Source organism: Harpia harpyja, chromosome 11 (assembly GCF_026419915.1).
Source record: "Harpia harpyja isolate bHarHar1 chromosome 11, bHarHar1 primary haplotype, whole genome shotgun sequence".
Classification (NCBI taxonomy): domain Eukaryota; kingdom Metazoa; phylum Chordata; class Aves; order Accipitriformes; family Accipitridae; genus Harpia; species Harpia harpyja.
In genome coordinates this window covers 33,278,570-33,292,150 of record NC_068950.1, presented here as the reverse complement: position 1 = coordinate 33,292,150, position 13,581 = coordinate 33,278,570, and the positions used below count along the sequence as shown (strand labels likewise).

Sequence of the window (13,581 nt, the reverse complement as noted above, 5' to 3'; positions counted from 1 at the left end):
CCAGTCTGGATCACGACACAAGAGTCACTGACTTTCCAGTGCAGCCCAGTACTGCCATTCCTAGGATCTTCTATCTACCTGCAACCTTCTTGCCCACAGGGAGCCAGCCTTGGGCCATGGACACGCAGCTCACATTACACTCCCTTATCCCTCCATGAACATCATGAAAGCTGGCTGAGGCTTCACTGTGCTCCTTGTCCTGACCCTGACTCTGCTGACTGCCAGGCAGGAGCTGACAGGCTGTAGCAGCCTGCTATTCTTCCTACCTCACTCGGCCCAACAGTGTACTCAGGAATAGCAGTGATACTAATACTAATACTTCAGCAAGGTGCTGTCCTGAGGGTGGTACCATGGGCTGGTGTTATGCTGAGGGTAGGTAATGGCACTGCAGCATCCCCTTCTTCAGCCTCAGCCCTGACTTGCTCTGCACAGACAGGTCCCAGGGTATCCTCTCCAGATCGACTCTCATCTTTTGAAGGTTTGTCCAACCCGCAGGCCATCAGCTTCTGTACATCTGGAAGAAAACAAAATAATATCACCCTCTGTTCAGTGAGAACAGTTTAACCCCTCCATCTACATTCCCAAGAGTCCCTGCTACCTGTTTGTGTGTGGGAACAGTTCCACAGAGTACTTCTAGCTGAGCCTAGCAGCCTTCACCAGCAGCTCAGTGGAAGCCAGACCAATGCCAATGCTCAGAAGCGGGGACTCTCCCAGACCATCCCATTAGCAGTATCCCTACTCCATTCATTAACAACCCTACTGGGAAAACCGTCCAGTGGTTGCAACCAGCAAACCACTCAAAGCCACATCCCCTGCCCGAAAACACTACGCAGGCAGCACCATGCCCAAGGAGAGAAGAGCAAGACATTCAGCACTTTGCACTACTCTATTCCTGGCCATATGGTGCAAAAAGACTGGGTCTAGACTCTGCTGTTCAATTTTCTCTCCATCCTACCAGAGCTGATTCTGCTTTTGCTGTTTTCCTGAGAAGGTGCTTGGGACTGCTACCTCCTCTCGCTCCCCACAACAGGTGGCCTCACCTGAGAAGGTGGCTGGCAGAAAGGTCAGGAACACATGCTGCGGGTTGACCAGCTTGGCATAACATCGCCATTGTGGGGGAAAGGGCCCCGTTGTGTCACTCAGGGTCACGTCATCCTCAGGCAGCTCTGTGTTGCCAAGGCTCTGATGAAAGAGCAGAAGCTGGATAAGCTCATAGCACATGGCACAGGCCTACCTCAAGGAAGGTAGCAACCACACAGAACAAGTTCCTCCATAACTGCTGGTTGGCACAGCGCTGAAATCACTCTGGCCACCCCCTGCACCACTCTGAGAGCAGCCTGGCTCCAGGAAACACTTAGCCAAGTTTGCTGGGGCCAGTTCTGACCTCCAGGCAGTGATTGCCCATGGTTTCTGAGCAATCTGCGGCACAGCATCAGTGCTGCTGTAACAGGCTGGGCCCATGGTGAGTGCAACTATCCACACACCTACCAGATTCCTGCTTGACTTCAGCTACAGGCTACAGCTTAAACTGCTGCCAAGCATGGAGAAAACACCAGCCTTTCAATCTCTTCTCAACCCTTCTATTAATTCTCCTGCTCTTCAACAGCTGCTGCCTTGCCTTCAGAGGGGGCTTAGGAGAAAGACAGCAGCATACCAGTACCTGCAGAGTACTTGTGGAGCCAGTCATATCCCTGGTGCCATTGCTGCCAACAAGATGATAGGATGCAGAAGCATCCTGCTGCTCCAGGGTCCCAGAGGCTTTCAGCATTTCTTCTGAAATGGAGCACAGAGAAACCAACCTGAGAAAGACCAGCTGAGGAAGAGACTTGAAGGCAAGGTTGCTGAAACACTCCAGCTCCCGGTGTCACTGCTGCCATGTTCCTGGCCCTTACCTCTGATCACAGGGAGTGTGAAGGGGGGTTGATGGCCATCACGATCCCGTTGCAGAACCTGCTCCATGAAAGCCACATGATCAGCATCAGCCATGGGGATCTCCCGGTCACTGAGGTCATGCTGCAGGCAGCCATGGAAGAGGTTTAGTAGCATTTCATTGGGCACAAACGAAGAGTCCTTGGTCACCTCCTCATTCTCTGCTCCAAAACAGAACCACGGCAGCTTCAGAGACAGCATCTCCACAGCCACCACCTGCCCAGGCCCCCAGGAGACAGCCTTTTGCAAAGTGACACTTCCACACAGCCAGGAGTTTCCCCCAGCACCTCTGCCTTGGAGGGTGTGGAGGAAGCCCTGGAGTTCCAGCATCATTAGCTACCCTGCACTGACTCACCCTGCTACTGTAACTGTTCTGGAGATGTTTGGGGCTACAGACAAGAAACCAACACCACAGAGCAACAGTCCAAGTTTAATGTTTTCAAAAGCAACTCTTCTAAAATTATCATCCGAAGAAAGACAGCAATATACCTGGACAGCCCTGGGGCTGCAGAGATGGGAAGAACAGCACTGAGCTGCTGAAAGAGGCATGGCAGCTCTCACATGCCTGCTGGCCAGGGAGACACACACAGAGCAGGGTGCCTGTAGCCATGGAGGGAGGACAAGAGGAGGCAGGTGGTGAAAAGGCACCTACCTTTTGTCAGCATTAGGAAGAACATTTCAACCTGCTGGCACCTGGGCAACAGCTTCATGAGGTTGAACTGGAATGGGATCTCATGCACTCGAAAACCAGCCCCCATGTCTGGATCTGCAACAAGAACTGGGAATGTAACATCCCTGTGGGCAACACACAGCCCTGCCTCCCAGGGCACCTCTGCACACATGGTGCCAGTGCTAAATGAAGTGCAGGTAGCACAAGTAAAGCTACACAGCAACACTGCTCCAACTCCCTCTGCTTAGAAGAACAGAGGGATACAAGGAATGAATGTGTGGAAAGGGCAAAGCCTGCTGGAGGCTGCAGCAGGTTGTGAGCTACCTACAGAGAGAGAGGTACCTCGCTTTAAGAGTCCCCTGGGCTTATTGCCACGTTCATACAAAGGGAGTCAGGGAGCCACCACAAGGCCTTACACAGCTCAGGCCCAGAGCTGCCAGGGGACAAAAACTGAACATCAGTGTTGCAGGTAACACTGCTGGAGAGCAATGACCACACTGGGAGCCAGAGGCAGCCTGAATTACTAGCGTAGTCAGGGACAAGGACTCCCCTGCTCTTGGGAGAGATGTCCTATTGGGCAGGCTCTGCACATCCCTGCAGGTGTCTCATGTCCTCCTCCTCAGGAAGGAGTCTCTGCCCTTCAGGCCCTGAGCTTTCCTGGCCCTCTTCCCCTCCCACAGGGCCAGTGATATGATCCAGTAGGGTTCCCTCAGGTCCTGCACTCAGCCTTTGGGATGATCCCAGCTCCCTCAAACCCACCCAATATCTGCTGTGTTATTCCCTGCACGACAAGTAAACAAAAGATCTAGGATGGGGTGAACTAGTGACAAGAAAGCAAAAACTGTGAGGTTCTGGAACAGATTGCCTGGCAAGGGTAAACGCCCCACATACTCCTGGAGTTCTCAATGAACTATGTTAATCATGTCAGACCAGATACACAATCCTATCCTTAAGGAAGAGGACAGATCAGACCTCCTAAGGTCCCCTTCCCTATCTTTGTGGGTGTCCTGATTTCAGCTGGGATACAGTTAATTGTCTTCCTAGTAGCTGGTATAGTGCTATGTTTTGAGTTTGGTATGAGAAGAATGTTGGTAACACTGATGTTTTCAGTTGTTGCTAAGTAACGTTCAGTCGAAAGTCAAGGATTTTTCAGCTTCTCGTGCCCAGCCAGCAAGAAGACTGGAGGGACACAAGAAGTTTGGGAGGGGACACAGCCAGGACAGTTGACCCAAACTGGTCAAAGGGGTATTCCATACCATGTGATGTCATGTTTAGTATATAAACTGGGGGGAATGGGGGCAGGGGGACCACCACTCAGGGACTAACTGGGCATCAGTTGACGGGTGGTGAGCAATTGCATTGTGCACCACTCCTTTTATTATTACTGTTGTCATTTTATTAGTGTTATCATCATTATCATTATTAGTTTCTTCTTTTCTGTTCTATTAAACTAAAACCCACAAGTTTTAGTTTTTTTCCGATTGTCTCCCCCATCCCACTGGAAGCAGGGGGCAAGTGAGCGAGGAGCTGCGTGGTGCTTAGTTGCTGGCTGGGGTTAAACCACGACAGTGGGCTAATGGAGCATTCACAGAGGGTCCAGAGATGAACAGGTCCACCAGAAAGCAAGTGTCCCACAAACTGCTCTGGAAACCGTGTCTTGTAAATGAGAACAGAAGAGCTCTTCCTTCACATCATTTACAACTTCTGTACAACCATCTGCCCGGGCATACCCTGCCCATCACTGTATAGGTGAGCTCATCTTCCTTCTGCTCCATAAGTCAGCCCCTCACAGAATTACAGAATGGTTGAGGTTGGAAAGGACCTCTGCAACCCCCCTGCTCAAGCAGGGTCACCCAGTCACCTCTTCAGCCTGGGCAGAAAGCCTCAATGCTTTTTTGGCCTTCCCAGGATGAAGCCATTTCTCTGGCAGCTTAGCGCAAGTGCCACAAAGTGACCCACAGCCATCAAAGTCTATAAAGTCATTGTCAAAACACCTGTTCCACCTTCCAGAAACCTCTAACGGGCCCTGAGACATTCAGGGCCTAGCTGCCTCTTGCTCCATCAAGCCTGCTAGGACATACATTCTGGACTCACCTTCAGTAGCTTTGGTGTCTGAAGGAGGGCAGACCCACTCCTTGTTCTGGCACAACTGGCTGATGTACTCAAAGGTCAGCATGGTGGCAATGCACGCAAGGTCCCGGGGATAGAGCTGCAATAAGCAGTCAAGGCTCAACTGTATGCAGCAGAATTATTACCCCAAAAGCAGTATAAAACAGTCTAAAAGCAAGAGGAGGAAACACCCATAACCCCATCACTTGACCTGCCCTCATTGCTCCCTCCTTCTCCACCAGCCCTTTAGCCTCTTTTTGCCTTGTTCAGAAGATACATTGGTAGTACTGCCTGCAATCCCACCTCAGGTCCAGCTTGCTCCCCTCCAACAGAATGGCTCTTAAAGTAATTTGTATTTTCCCACCTATCCCAGAGCAGTATTGCATCCACTGCCTTGCAATCCAGAAACCTTTCCTGTCCAGTAGCCCAGTTCCTCTTTTAGAAATCTTATGCTCTTTTAACAGCATTCCCATCTCTTCTGGCCCTCAGTAATCCACCTGCAGTGTTGCAGTGCACTTGCAATAAACCCTTCTCCCTCCACAAAGGAGCCCATGCCCCTACACCTTCAGGGACTCACCGCTTTAGGTATTTTCTGGTAGGGCAAGCCATGGAGGTGCTTCCAATTCTCAGCAGTACTGTGGACATGGCCGCTCTGTGGCTCTACCCAGCACTCAGTGACCAGGTTCAGTTCTGTGTCCACCTCAATGGCCTCTACCTCCGTATCATTGTCATCATCTGTGGAAAAGCTGGAGGAAAGACATAAAGCAAGTCCCGTGAAATGGCACAGAGCCAGTAGCTCCTCTCAGAGCTGTGAGAGCAGCCACACAAACCCTAGGTTTGCAGGCAAAGCCCCAGCTAACTCGTGATCAATCCACGACAGCTACTTGTCTGTACTAGATGATGCACTCCCTCCTTCCCACACTGCCCACAAAGGGCAAGTCTGGAGCTGTGACTCTGCTGCTAGACCTCCCTGGGAGCAGGGCAACAGCCTCACCTGTCCTTGGTGGAGGTGGAGTGGGGTGGGAAGAGGATGTATTGGACGACACAGGTGTGCTTCTCCCTGCCACTGCTGCTCTCACTGGAGCCATCAATCTGGAGGGGAAACACTGCATGAGCCTGACCAGCAGCAACAGCCCATGCCTACCCAGTGCCCCCCTACACAACACAGCACCATCACCCAGCACCACTAGCAGCAGTGGAGAAAGGGAGCCTGTCCCAGCCCCAAGAACTCCTCCAGCACAGCATGTCCCTACCAGCAAAGCAGCTCTCTAACTGCAGATGATGACAGGAAAATGCCAAACCCACAAGCTGCTTTACTTCAGGGGAGGAGGCAGGTCTCCCTGTATATGTCAATATGTGTGTGCTAGAAGTGGATGGGAAATCCCATCACAGGAAGGTGAATCCATCTCAGAAGAAGCAAAGACGGATTGTGTCCATGCTGCAGCACTCAGGCTCACCTGTATGGGCAGCTCCAGCACCATGTTGATAATTCCATCCCCACTGGATGCAAAGTGGAAACCCTCTGACAGACGAACCCTGGCAACAGAGAGGCAGTCAGACATGGAAGCCTTCTCTACCCATACTATGAGCCTTAAATACAAGACTGACTGTACCCTTCACCCCAAAACACCTTCCTTCCCAAGACAGGGAGCTACACACAGAGAATGGGGAGATGTGACACTTTGCACAGGACAGTCTGTGTGAAGATCAGCATACTCTGGGCACAGTAACACCTCTTGCCCTTTTGTATGTTTTCCAGGACTCTCCTTTTCCTCAACTGCAGCTGCAGAACTGGGTAAAGCACTGGCCCAAGTAGCTCTAGAAGCTGTGCACAGGACCAAAACCCTCTGCACAGCAGCTTCAACTGTTGCCTATAATAAGGCCTCAGACCCACCCCGCTTTCTCTGCATCCCCAGGACTAGCTGGAGAAAGCCCACCCTTCAGGTGTGCAACTTACTCTGTGAGTGTGGAAAGGAGTTGGGCTACAGCAGTGATGGGCACAGCCGGTGCCAGCCCCGACTGGACACTCCAGATCCAACGCTGGTGATAGAAGTAGCGGGACAGTGAGGCCAGGGTGGAAGAGGCAGTGCGATTGGCCACCATAGTGAGCGGGCCAGACACTGGGGGATGCTCCAGGTTGAGAATGAAGGGAACTCGATAGTCAGAAGGCAGCTTCTCATACCTAGGAGAGGGCAGAGGTGTGGCTCACTGAGGTGGAAAGAATGCTCTGCTCAAGACCAGAGCTGGCTGGATTCACAGCCTGCTTGGTGGACCCAGGACAGAGCCCTCCAGCAGCAGAACATGGCTAGCCCAGCATAGGATCCTGCTCAGAGAACAGTAACTAAATTTACTTCTGCATCGTATTAGTTAGGAGTAACAAATCTGGAGGGCTGGAGCACCTCTCCTGTGAAGGCAGGCTGAGAGAGTTGGGGTTATTCAGCCTGCAGAAAAGAAGGCTCCGGGGAGACCTTATAGCAGCCTTCCAGTACCTAAAGGGGGCCCACAAGAAAGCTGCAGAAGGACTTTTTACATGGGCGTGTAGTGATAGGACAAGGTGTAATGGCTTTAAACTGGAAGAGGGTAGATTTAGATATAAAAAAAGAAGTTCTTCACTGGGAGGGTGGTGAGGCACTGGAACAGGCTGCCCAGAGAGCTTGTGGATGGCCCATCCCTGGAAGTGTTCAAGGCCAGGTTGGATGGGGCTTTGAGCAACCTGGTGTAGTGGAAGGTGTCCCTGCTCATGGAAGGGGGTTGGAACTAGATGACTTTAAGGTCCCTTCCAACCCAAACCATTCTATGATTCTATGATGAAATCTGCCTGTCCAGCAACACCCCCTACTGCAAGTCACAGCCCTCCCAGACTACAGCTGCCATTCCCAGCCACACAACCCAAACCCAGCCCAACAAGCACCAGCTTCACAGCACTGGCATCCTGCAACTGGCAGCACCATCCACAGACCCTCCTCTCTCCCACTTCCCAGGGCAGGGAGGCTGTGCTGATGGCCTGGATCTCCATCACTACCTGATGAGTAGCTTCTCCAACGGTTTGTGCAGCACAACGAGGCAGGGTCTGTCTGAGAGGGCTGACTGGGCCCCAGCCACAGGTGGAGACTTGGAGGGAGAACTACTGCCAAACATTTTCCTCTTTGCTTTTGGAGTTGCCTCCTTGCTCTGGACCCTGTGGGGAAAGCGCAGCTGCAAGATTCGGTCCCGTAACTCCTCCACTATCTGTCATGGCAAAAGCAAAAGGCAAACGTGACCACCTTTGTCTGGAGACATAAGCTATTCAAAGTAAGTTTCCAGAACAAGAGCTTGACTAAAAGGAATAGAACACTCCTTGAATATACAGATGAGCAGGAGTTAAAGGCCATTTTACCTCTGAGGCACTAGCAAGACCAAGATAAGATGTCTCTTAGGTCCACATTTTAACAACTACAAATACCTTTAAAAGCAAAAGAAAGGTCCAAAAAATCCCAAAGACGGTTTCAAGGCTGAAGAAATCACTTTCCATAACTTTGATGAAAAACAAATTAATTGCATGCCAGCTCCTCCACAGAAGCAGTCTGAGTACCGACTGTCATTGCTCCCCTCCTCCTCTCCTCAACAGCCTACAGTAAATGTAAACTAGTACATATAAGACAGAGCCAGACTGTTCCCACAGCTGATGTGTTCCCCTACTATCACGTTCATGTCTCAAACCTTTATGGTAAAAGGTTTCAAGAGCTTAGGTTATTTTTTTAGGCTAATTTTTTCCAAGATACTTTCAAAACGACTTCCTGATTACTCCTTTTAGTTTTTAGCAGCTCTGAATATGGTTCTACCCACAGCAGCATCTGATCCCCACAATGCCCCAGTGTTTTCTTTGAAATGTCCATGGTTGGGTTTCTTTTCATGATCTTTGTTCAACTCATTTTAATTTCCATTACCATTGTAGGCAAACAGGAGAACAGCAGCTCTCCATTGCTCCTCAACACTAATTATTTCAGCAATTTTCCCCATCATTATTATGTCTTTTTCAAGGAAAGGAGTGTCCCCAAACCCAAACATTAAGCTGAGCTCTTTTCTGCACTATGATGCCACTTGGGTCCACTTCATGGTTTCATACTGACAACACAGAATCACTGATGGTGTTCAAGCTCCCAAATCCAAGGCGCACTGTTTTGCAGTTATCGATACTGTCTTCCAGCCACCATCGTGCTGCTTAAGTGTCCACAAAGCACATAGGTTGAAAGGGCAGAGAAAACCAAATAGCTTTGTGCCACCTGCAGATTTTCCCAGCTCACTACCTGCTACCTATCTGCAGATGAGTTCCCTACCCTTTGACTAGTAAAAAGATGCGGAAAACCACAAACAGCTTCTGCTTTGATGAGAACAGAGTACTTTTTCCATTTCCTTGCCTTGTTCCCTAAGTCAGTTTCTGTTTTATGACGCTCCAATCCTACTCGAGTTTTACAGTTGTGCCCTATATGGAGTCTCACCAAAAGCCTTCTGAAAGTCAGACTGTATCAGGTGCTTTCCTTCCCTTAAACACTGGAAATTTGAATAGCTCAACACAAAAAACCCTTCCCCTTAAACAAGGCAGGCTAAGTTCTACTGCCATCTTCCACACTGGGTAACTAATCAGCCCTATGGCAGGCAAAAAAAAAATTAAAAAAAAAATAATTGTGCATGATACAATTTATGATCTACATACAGCTCCTGCTGCAATGATCTGGAGCTTGCCCAGAGCTGCAGGGTATGGTGCCTGTCTCACACCTTCTTCATGAGACAGGTATTAATTTACACCTGCCAGAGGGAACTGCTTCATAAAACCTGTCACTTGGCATTACCAGCCCACGTGTTGGCCCAGCAACCAGTACCCAAAGCCTGAATCCCCTGAAGACACGAAGAGCAGATCCTCCAGAGTGCCAGAGCATCTAGTGTTATGTGTGTTCATTATCTCAGAAAGAGATGGTCCTTCCCATATTTGTCAACTTCTCCTCAAACTAATCTAACACTAAAGCTAAGTGAGACAAACCAAAGATTTCTTTCATGAAGACAAAAGATCAAGGTTTAATGATAAACCTTGTTTATAACAAAAGGTTCACACAGCTTAATAGCAGGACATCTTTCTCATACTTACTGTTTTACCTAGGAACACTTACACTTGTCTCAGCCATTTTAGCTGGAGAAACAGTTCAGACAGTAACCCCACCTTCTGCATCTGACTAGGGCAGCCCATTTCTTTTGGTACAAAGAGGTTATTAAAAGTCTGTCTAGCAGACTTGCATCTCTTTAAAACATTTTCTAGGTATTACATTTTTTTCTCTCCCTGTACTGCTCATGCAGGGCACTGTTTGCACTTTAACTAACTCCTCCTTGCCCAAATGATACAATATACATATGTAATTCACCACCTACTGAAGCAGATAGCCTAGAGAACATGTAGTACATCAATCACAGAGGTCTTTACAGATGACTCAAACAAGTATCTGCTGTTCCTGACAGACAGTATTGATTGTGCTTTGGTCAAAACGGTAGACTAGATAACCTTTGAGTCATTTCAAGCCCCACAGTTGAATTAAGCAGTGGGAAAAACATTCATGTGACCAGCTATTCTATTGATCTTCGAGTCTTTGGGTTTAGTTCTTTCACAGACTTAACACAGAAAGCTTTGTCCAAACTGTCCCTTTCTGTTACAGTAAATTCACACCCATCTAAGCCTTAACGTAGTAGTTAGTTATTAGAGGATACCTGCCCACAGTGTTGCCTGTGATCTACCCACCACTTCCACATCCAGAACTCCTTGCTCTGCTCCTACCCCAGGAACCAGCCAGGCAGCTCTCACCTTGTTCCTGGCCTGTGCAGGTGTGCCAATGGGGAACCCCAACCGGAGAACCATGCAGGGAGCTTTGGAGATGATCCGCACCACATAAAACGAGGAAGGTGTGGGATCTTCAGAGCTAGGGAGAAGGGATTAAGACAGGGCTGAAATAGCACAGATCTTCCTGCTCTGTCGTGTCAGACCAAGTGGAGGCCTGCTCCACCAAGCTCAAGAGCCCACACAACTTGGCAGCAACACATGTCAGTTCTAGCATGCAGAACCCCCCCAGCTGGCTTCCCTCTCCCTCTAGGCTGCAGTGGCAACGGTTCAGAATACGCAGGGTTTCACACCCGCTTGTCTTGCTCTTATCTTCTCCTCTAGACATCTGCTTCTGGCCCATCACAGTCTATGGGTCTAACTGGGTCTTTGGTCTGGCTGTATGCCCAATTCCCCCCACAGGACTGCTTCAGAGCCACTCACCTGTGTATCAGTTTGACGTAGGAGTAGCCCTCCACCAGCACAAAGCTGCTCCAGTCCCGCAGCAAGGAGGTGAGCGCCGAGTGAGAGATGCGGCACTGGATGGTGCTGTAGCGGCCATTGTTGCCCGGCGTGTGCAGGTGCTTGGGCACAGGCCTGCAGAGTGTGGCAGAAAGTAATTTAAAAACCAGTTTCTCTTCTTCCCAGACTTTGCTACATCCATTCCAACTCTTTCTCTGACTGGTACATCAGCCTTCGTCCTCCACAGCAGCCAATATTCAAGCACCTCGCCTGCTTGTGCCTGTCAGCAAGAGCCACACTCCCTGAGCGCACAGGGATCCTGCTCTCCACCTTGCATTGTTTCTATCTCCCTCCATGCAATATGTGGCTATTATTCACAAAAGTCTGCAACTAGGATCAGCCTCAGAAAAGCAATGTTTTGGGGGAAGATGTTTTCCAGCAGCAAACAAAAACATGTAGGATAGCTCCAACTGGATGGTCTACACCCCCTGCAATCAGGAAATCTAAACCCAAGAGGGACTTGAGAAACAACTTATGCTGCTAAGAACAGTCCCCCTCTTGACAAAGATGGCTTCCCAACCCACAGTCCCTCTCAGATAAATGAGCCTTCACCATCCACCAGGTCCCAATAGTGAGGCCCTTCCCTTGGCCATAAGCACCTGCAAGACAGCTGCAGCTCTGCAACTGGACTGAACTGGATGCCCTGCTTTCCCAGGCTGGCCCACACTGTGCACGTGAGCTCAGCCCTGCCAGTTACATACGTGTCATGCTCCAGAAGGAGGACTATACGATGCATGTGCAGCCACCTCTGCCAGAAGTTGGCATCCATGGAAAGGATAGGCTTCCAGTAGGAGGCAAACTGGGAATGGCTCGAGTCAGACCCACTGTGCTGCAGGGACAGCACCTGAGAAAATGACAGGGCAATATTCAGCAAGAAACTGTCTGGTTCCACCCAGAAAGAGCAGGAATTTCTCTAGCGGCTGAGCTGTGTAGGCCTAGAAGGCTAGCCACATCCCTGGCTTTCAGTAACTGCCTCTAAGCAATATAACTAAGTGCGTTCACATTGAAACAGGCAGTACAACGTAAGCAAAAATAAATTAGGTTCCTGAAATGTCAAGTTAATTAGGAATTTAACTACTTAGCATCAAGTAAATCAACCATGGAAAAGATGGCATATGTAATGGTGTGCTTTCTGATTGAGAGGGGGATATATGGCTTGTGTCAGCAGAGCAATTAAACACTGAGATAACTTGTCTGAGAGTGCTCATGCAAGTAGGGTACCAGCAATGGGTGGCATTGGGCAACACTAACACGTTTGTATGGTAACACTGTGATTCCACGAACTATAGCAACTCTGCTGACACAGAAGTAAAGTGGTGGTTAGCCATAAGATGGGATGCTCCAGATATACTGTGGGATATGCAACCCTACACAGTGAAAATTTACTAGGCAAACCTAAAGAAGAGAAGGGCTTATGCAATAAAATTAAAGGGATAGTTCTCTTAAAGCTCCCCTAGCTTTGATATCTGCTAGTCATCTTCTACCAATGACAAGGACACTGCTAGCAGGGAACAGATAATATGCTAGCACTTCTGCTCAGTGAGCTTCAATGAGTTTGAATTTTGCAGTGGAAACTATTAGCTCATATTTTGTTTAGTTTCTGCTGTGCAGATGACAAGTAACTCTCTTGCACCTTCCACATGAGTGCTCAGAGCAATGAGCCTATTAAACAACAACTATTCAGCACATCCTATATCTTCGCCTGGCAGTGCTGAGCTACATCACCAGGACACAAGACTGCCAGCAGCAACTCCACCCATATGAGGTATTCACTGAACAAGCACGGTAAAAATAAGTGTGTCAGCCTCCCCATCAGTCTCACGCATCACATCACTACAGGACAAGGCTTCACAGCACACTTAGGAGATTTGGTGTGGGGCTTAGAGGTGTAGCTGCAGCAATAAAGACATAGGGTGATGTCTCAGAGGGGAAAAAGTATGGGATGGGATGTGCGCAGGCACTGCATTGCACCTGACCTCTGTTACTGAGCAGGACAAAGAGCAAGAGATGAAGCCTGAGAGTTACAGAAGATCTTGGGTTGCCTGTTGGTATTCAGCATCCCCTGGTGCAAGACAGAATAGGCAGGAGGGACATCCTATCCCCACATTAAATAGGAGAGGGAACATACCGGAGTGGTGGAGCCTGGGGGGATGTAGAAGAGGGGCACCCCATTCTTGGTGCTCTCAGGAATGGTGAAGTGTTCTGGGACTGTGTCAAAAGACTGCAGATGAACCAACATCTGATCTGTCTGGTTGATGCTGAAAGAGAGGAGGCAGTTAGCCACAAAAGCCCACACTCTCCCCTTTGCTGCCCCAGTCAGCCCAGCGCCTGCACACACAGCACTCCTGATGTACTGGGAGCCCATCTACACCAACATAGCTTTCTAGGGCAATGCTGGGATTCAAAGCCTGATTGCAGATAGCATATTAAATTCTAGTTTAACAGCCTAATATATAAGGAGGATGATCAGAGTTGGGAATGAAGTGCTAGAAAAGGAATCTGCCGAATAGCA

General features: G+C 49.3%; 1 protein-coding gene across 14 annotated transcripts in view; it reads right to left on the bottom strand.

Annotated features, from left to right (window-relative positions):
- Window positions 1–13,581, bottom strand: part of SZT2 (SZT2 subunit of KICSTOR complex) — a 60,567-nt gene that overhangs the window by 33,207 nt on the left and 13,779 nt on the right. For all 14 annotated transcript variants that reach the window (XR_008237334.1, XR_008237335.1, XM_052802558.1 and 11 more), the window contains 15 exons: window positions 13,198–13,327; window positions 11,771–11,913; window positions 10,992–11,144; window positions 10,536–10,650; window positions 7,731–7,936; window positions 6,666–6,890; window positions 6,166–6,244; window positions 5,703–5,800; window positions 5,286–5,454; window positions 4,694–4,808; window positions 2,582–2,695; window positions 1,893–2,090; window positions 1,661–1,773; window positions 1,041–1,182; window positions 350–514 (listed from right to left, as the gene is read on the bottom strand). Coding sequence is in view for 12 of the 14 variants with exons in the window: in XM_052802558.1 (XP_052658518.1) it covers window positions 350–514; window positions 1,041–1,182; window positions 1,661–1,773; window positions 1,893–2,090; window positions 2,582–2,695; window positions 4,694–4,808; window positions 5,286–5,454; window positions 5,703–5,800; window positions 6,166–6,244; window positions 6,666–6,890; window positions 7,731–7,936; window positions 10,536–10,650; window positions 10,992–11,144; window positions 11,771–11,913; window positions 13,198–13,327 (2,165 nt within the window). In the remaining 2 variants the exon portion in view is untranslated. The remainder of the gene's footprint in view (window positions 1–349; window positions 515–1,040; window positions 1,183–1,660; window positions 1,774–1,892; window positions 2,091–2,581; window positions 2,696–4,693; window positions 4,809–5,285; window positions 5,455–5,702; window positions 5,801–6,165; window positions 6,245–6,665; window positions 6,891–7,730; window positions 7,937–10,535; window positions 10,651–10,991; window positions 11,145–11,770; window positions 11,914–13,197; window positions 13,328–13,581) is intronic.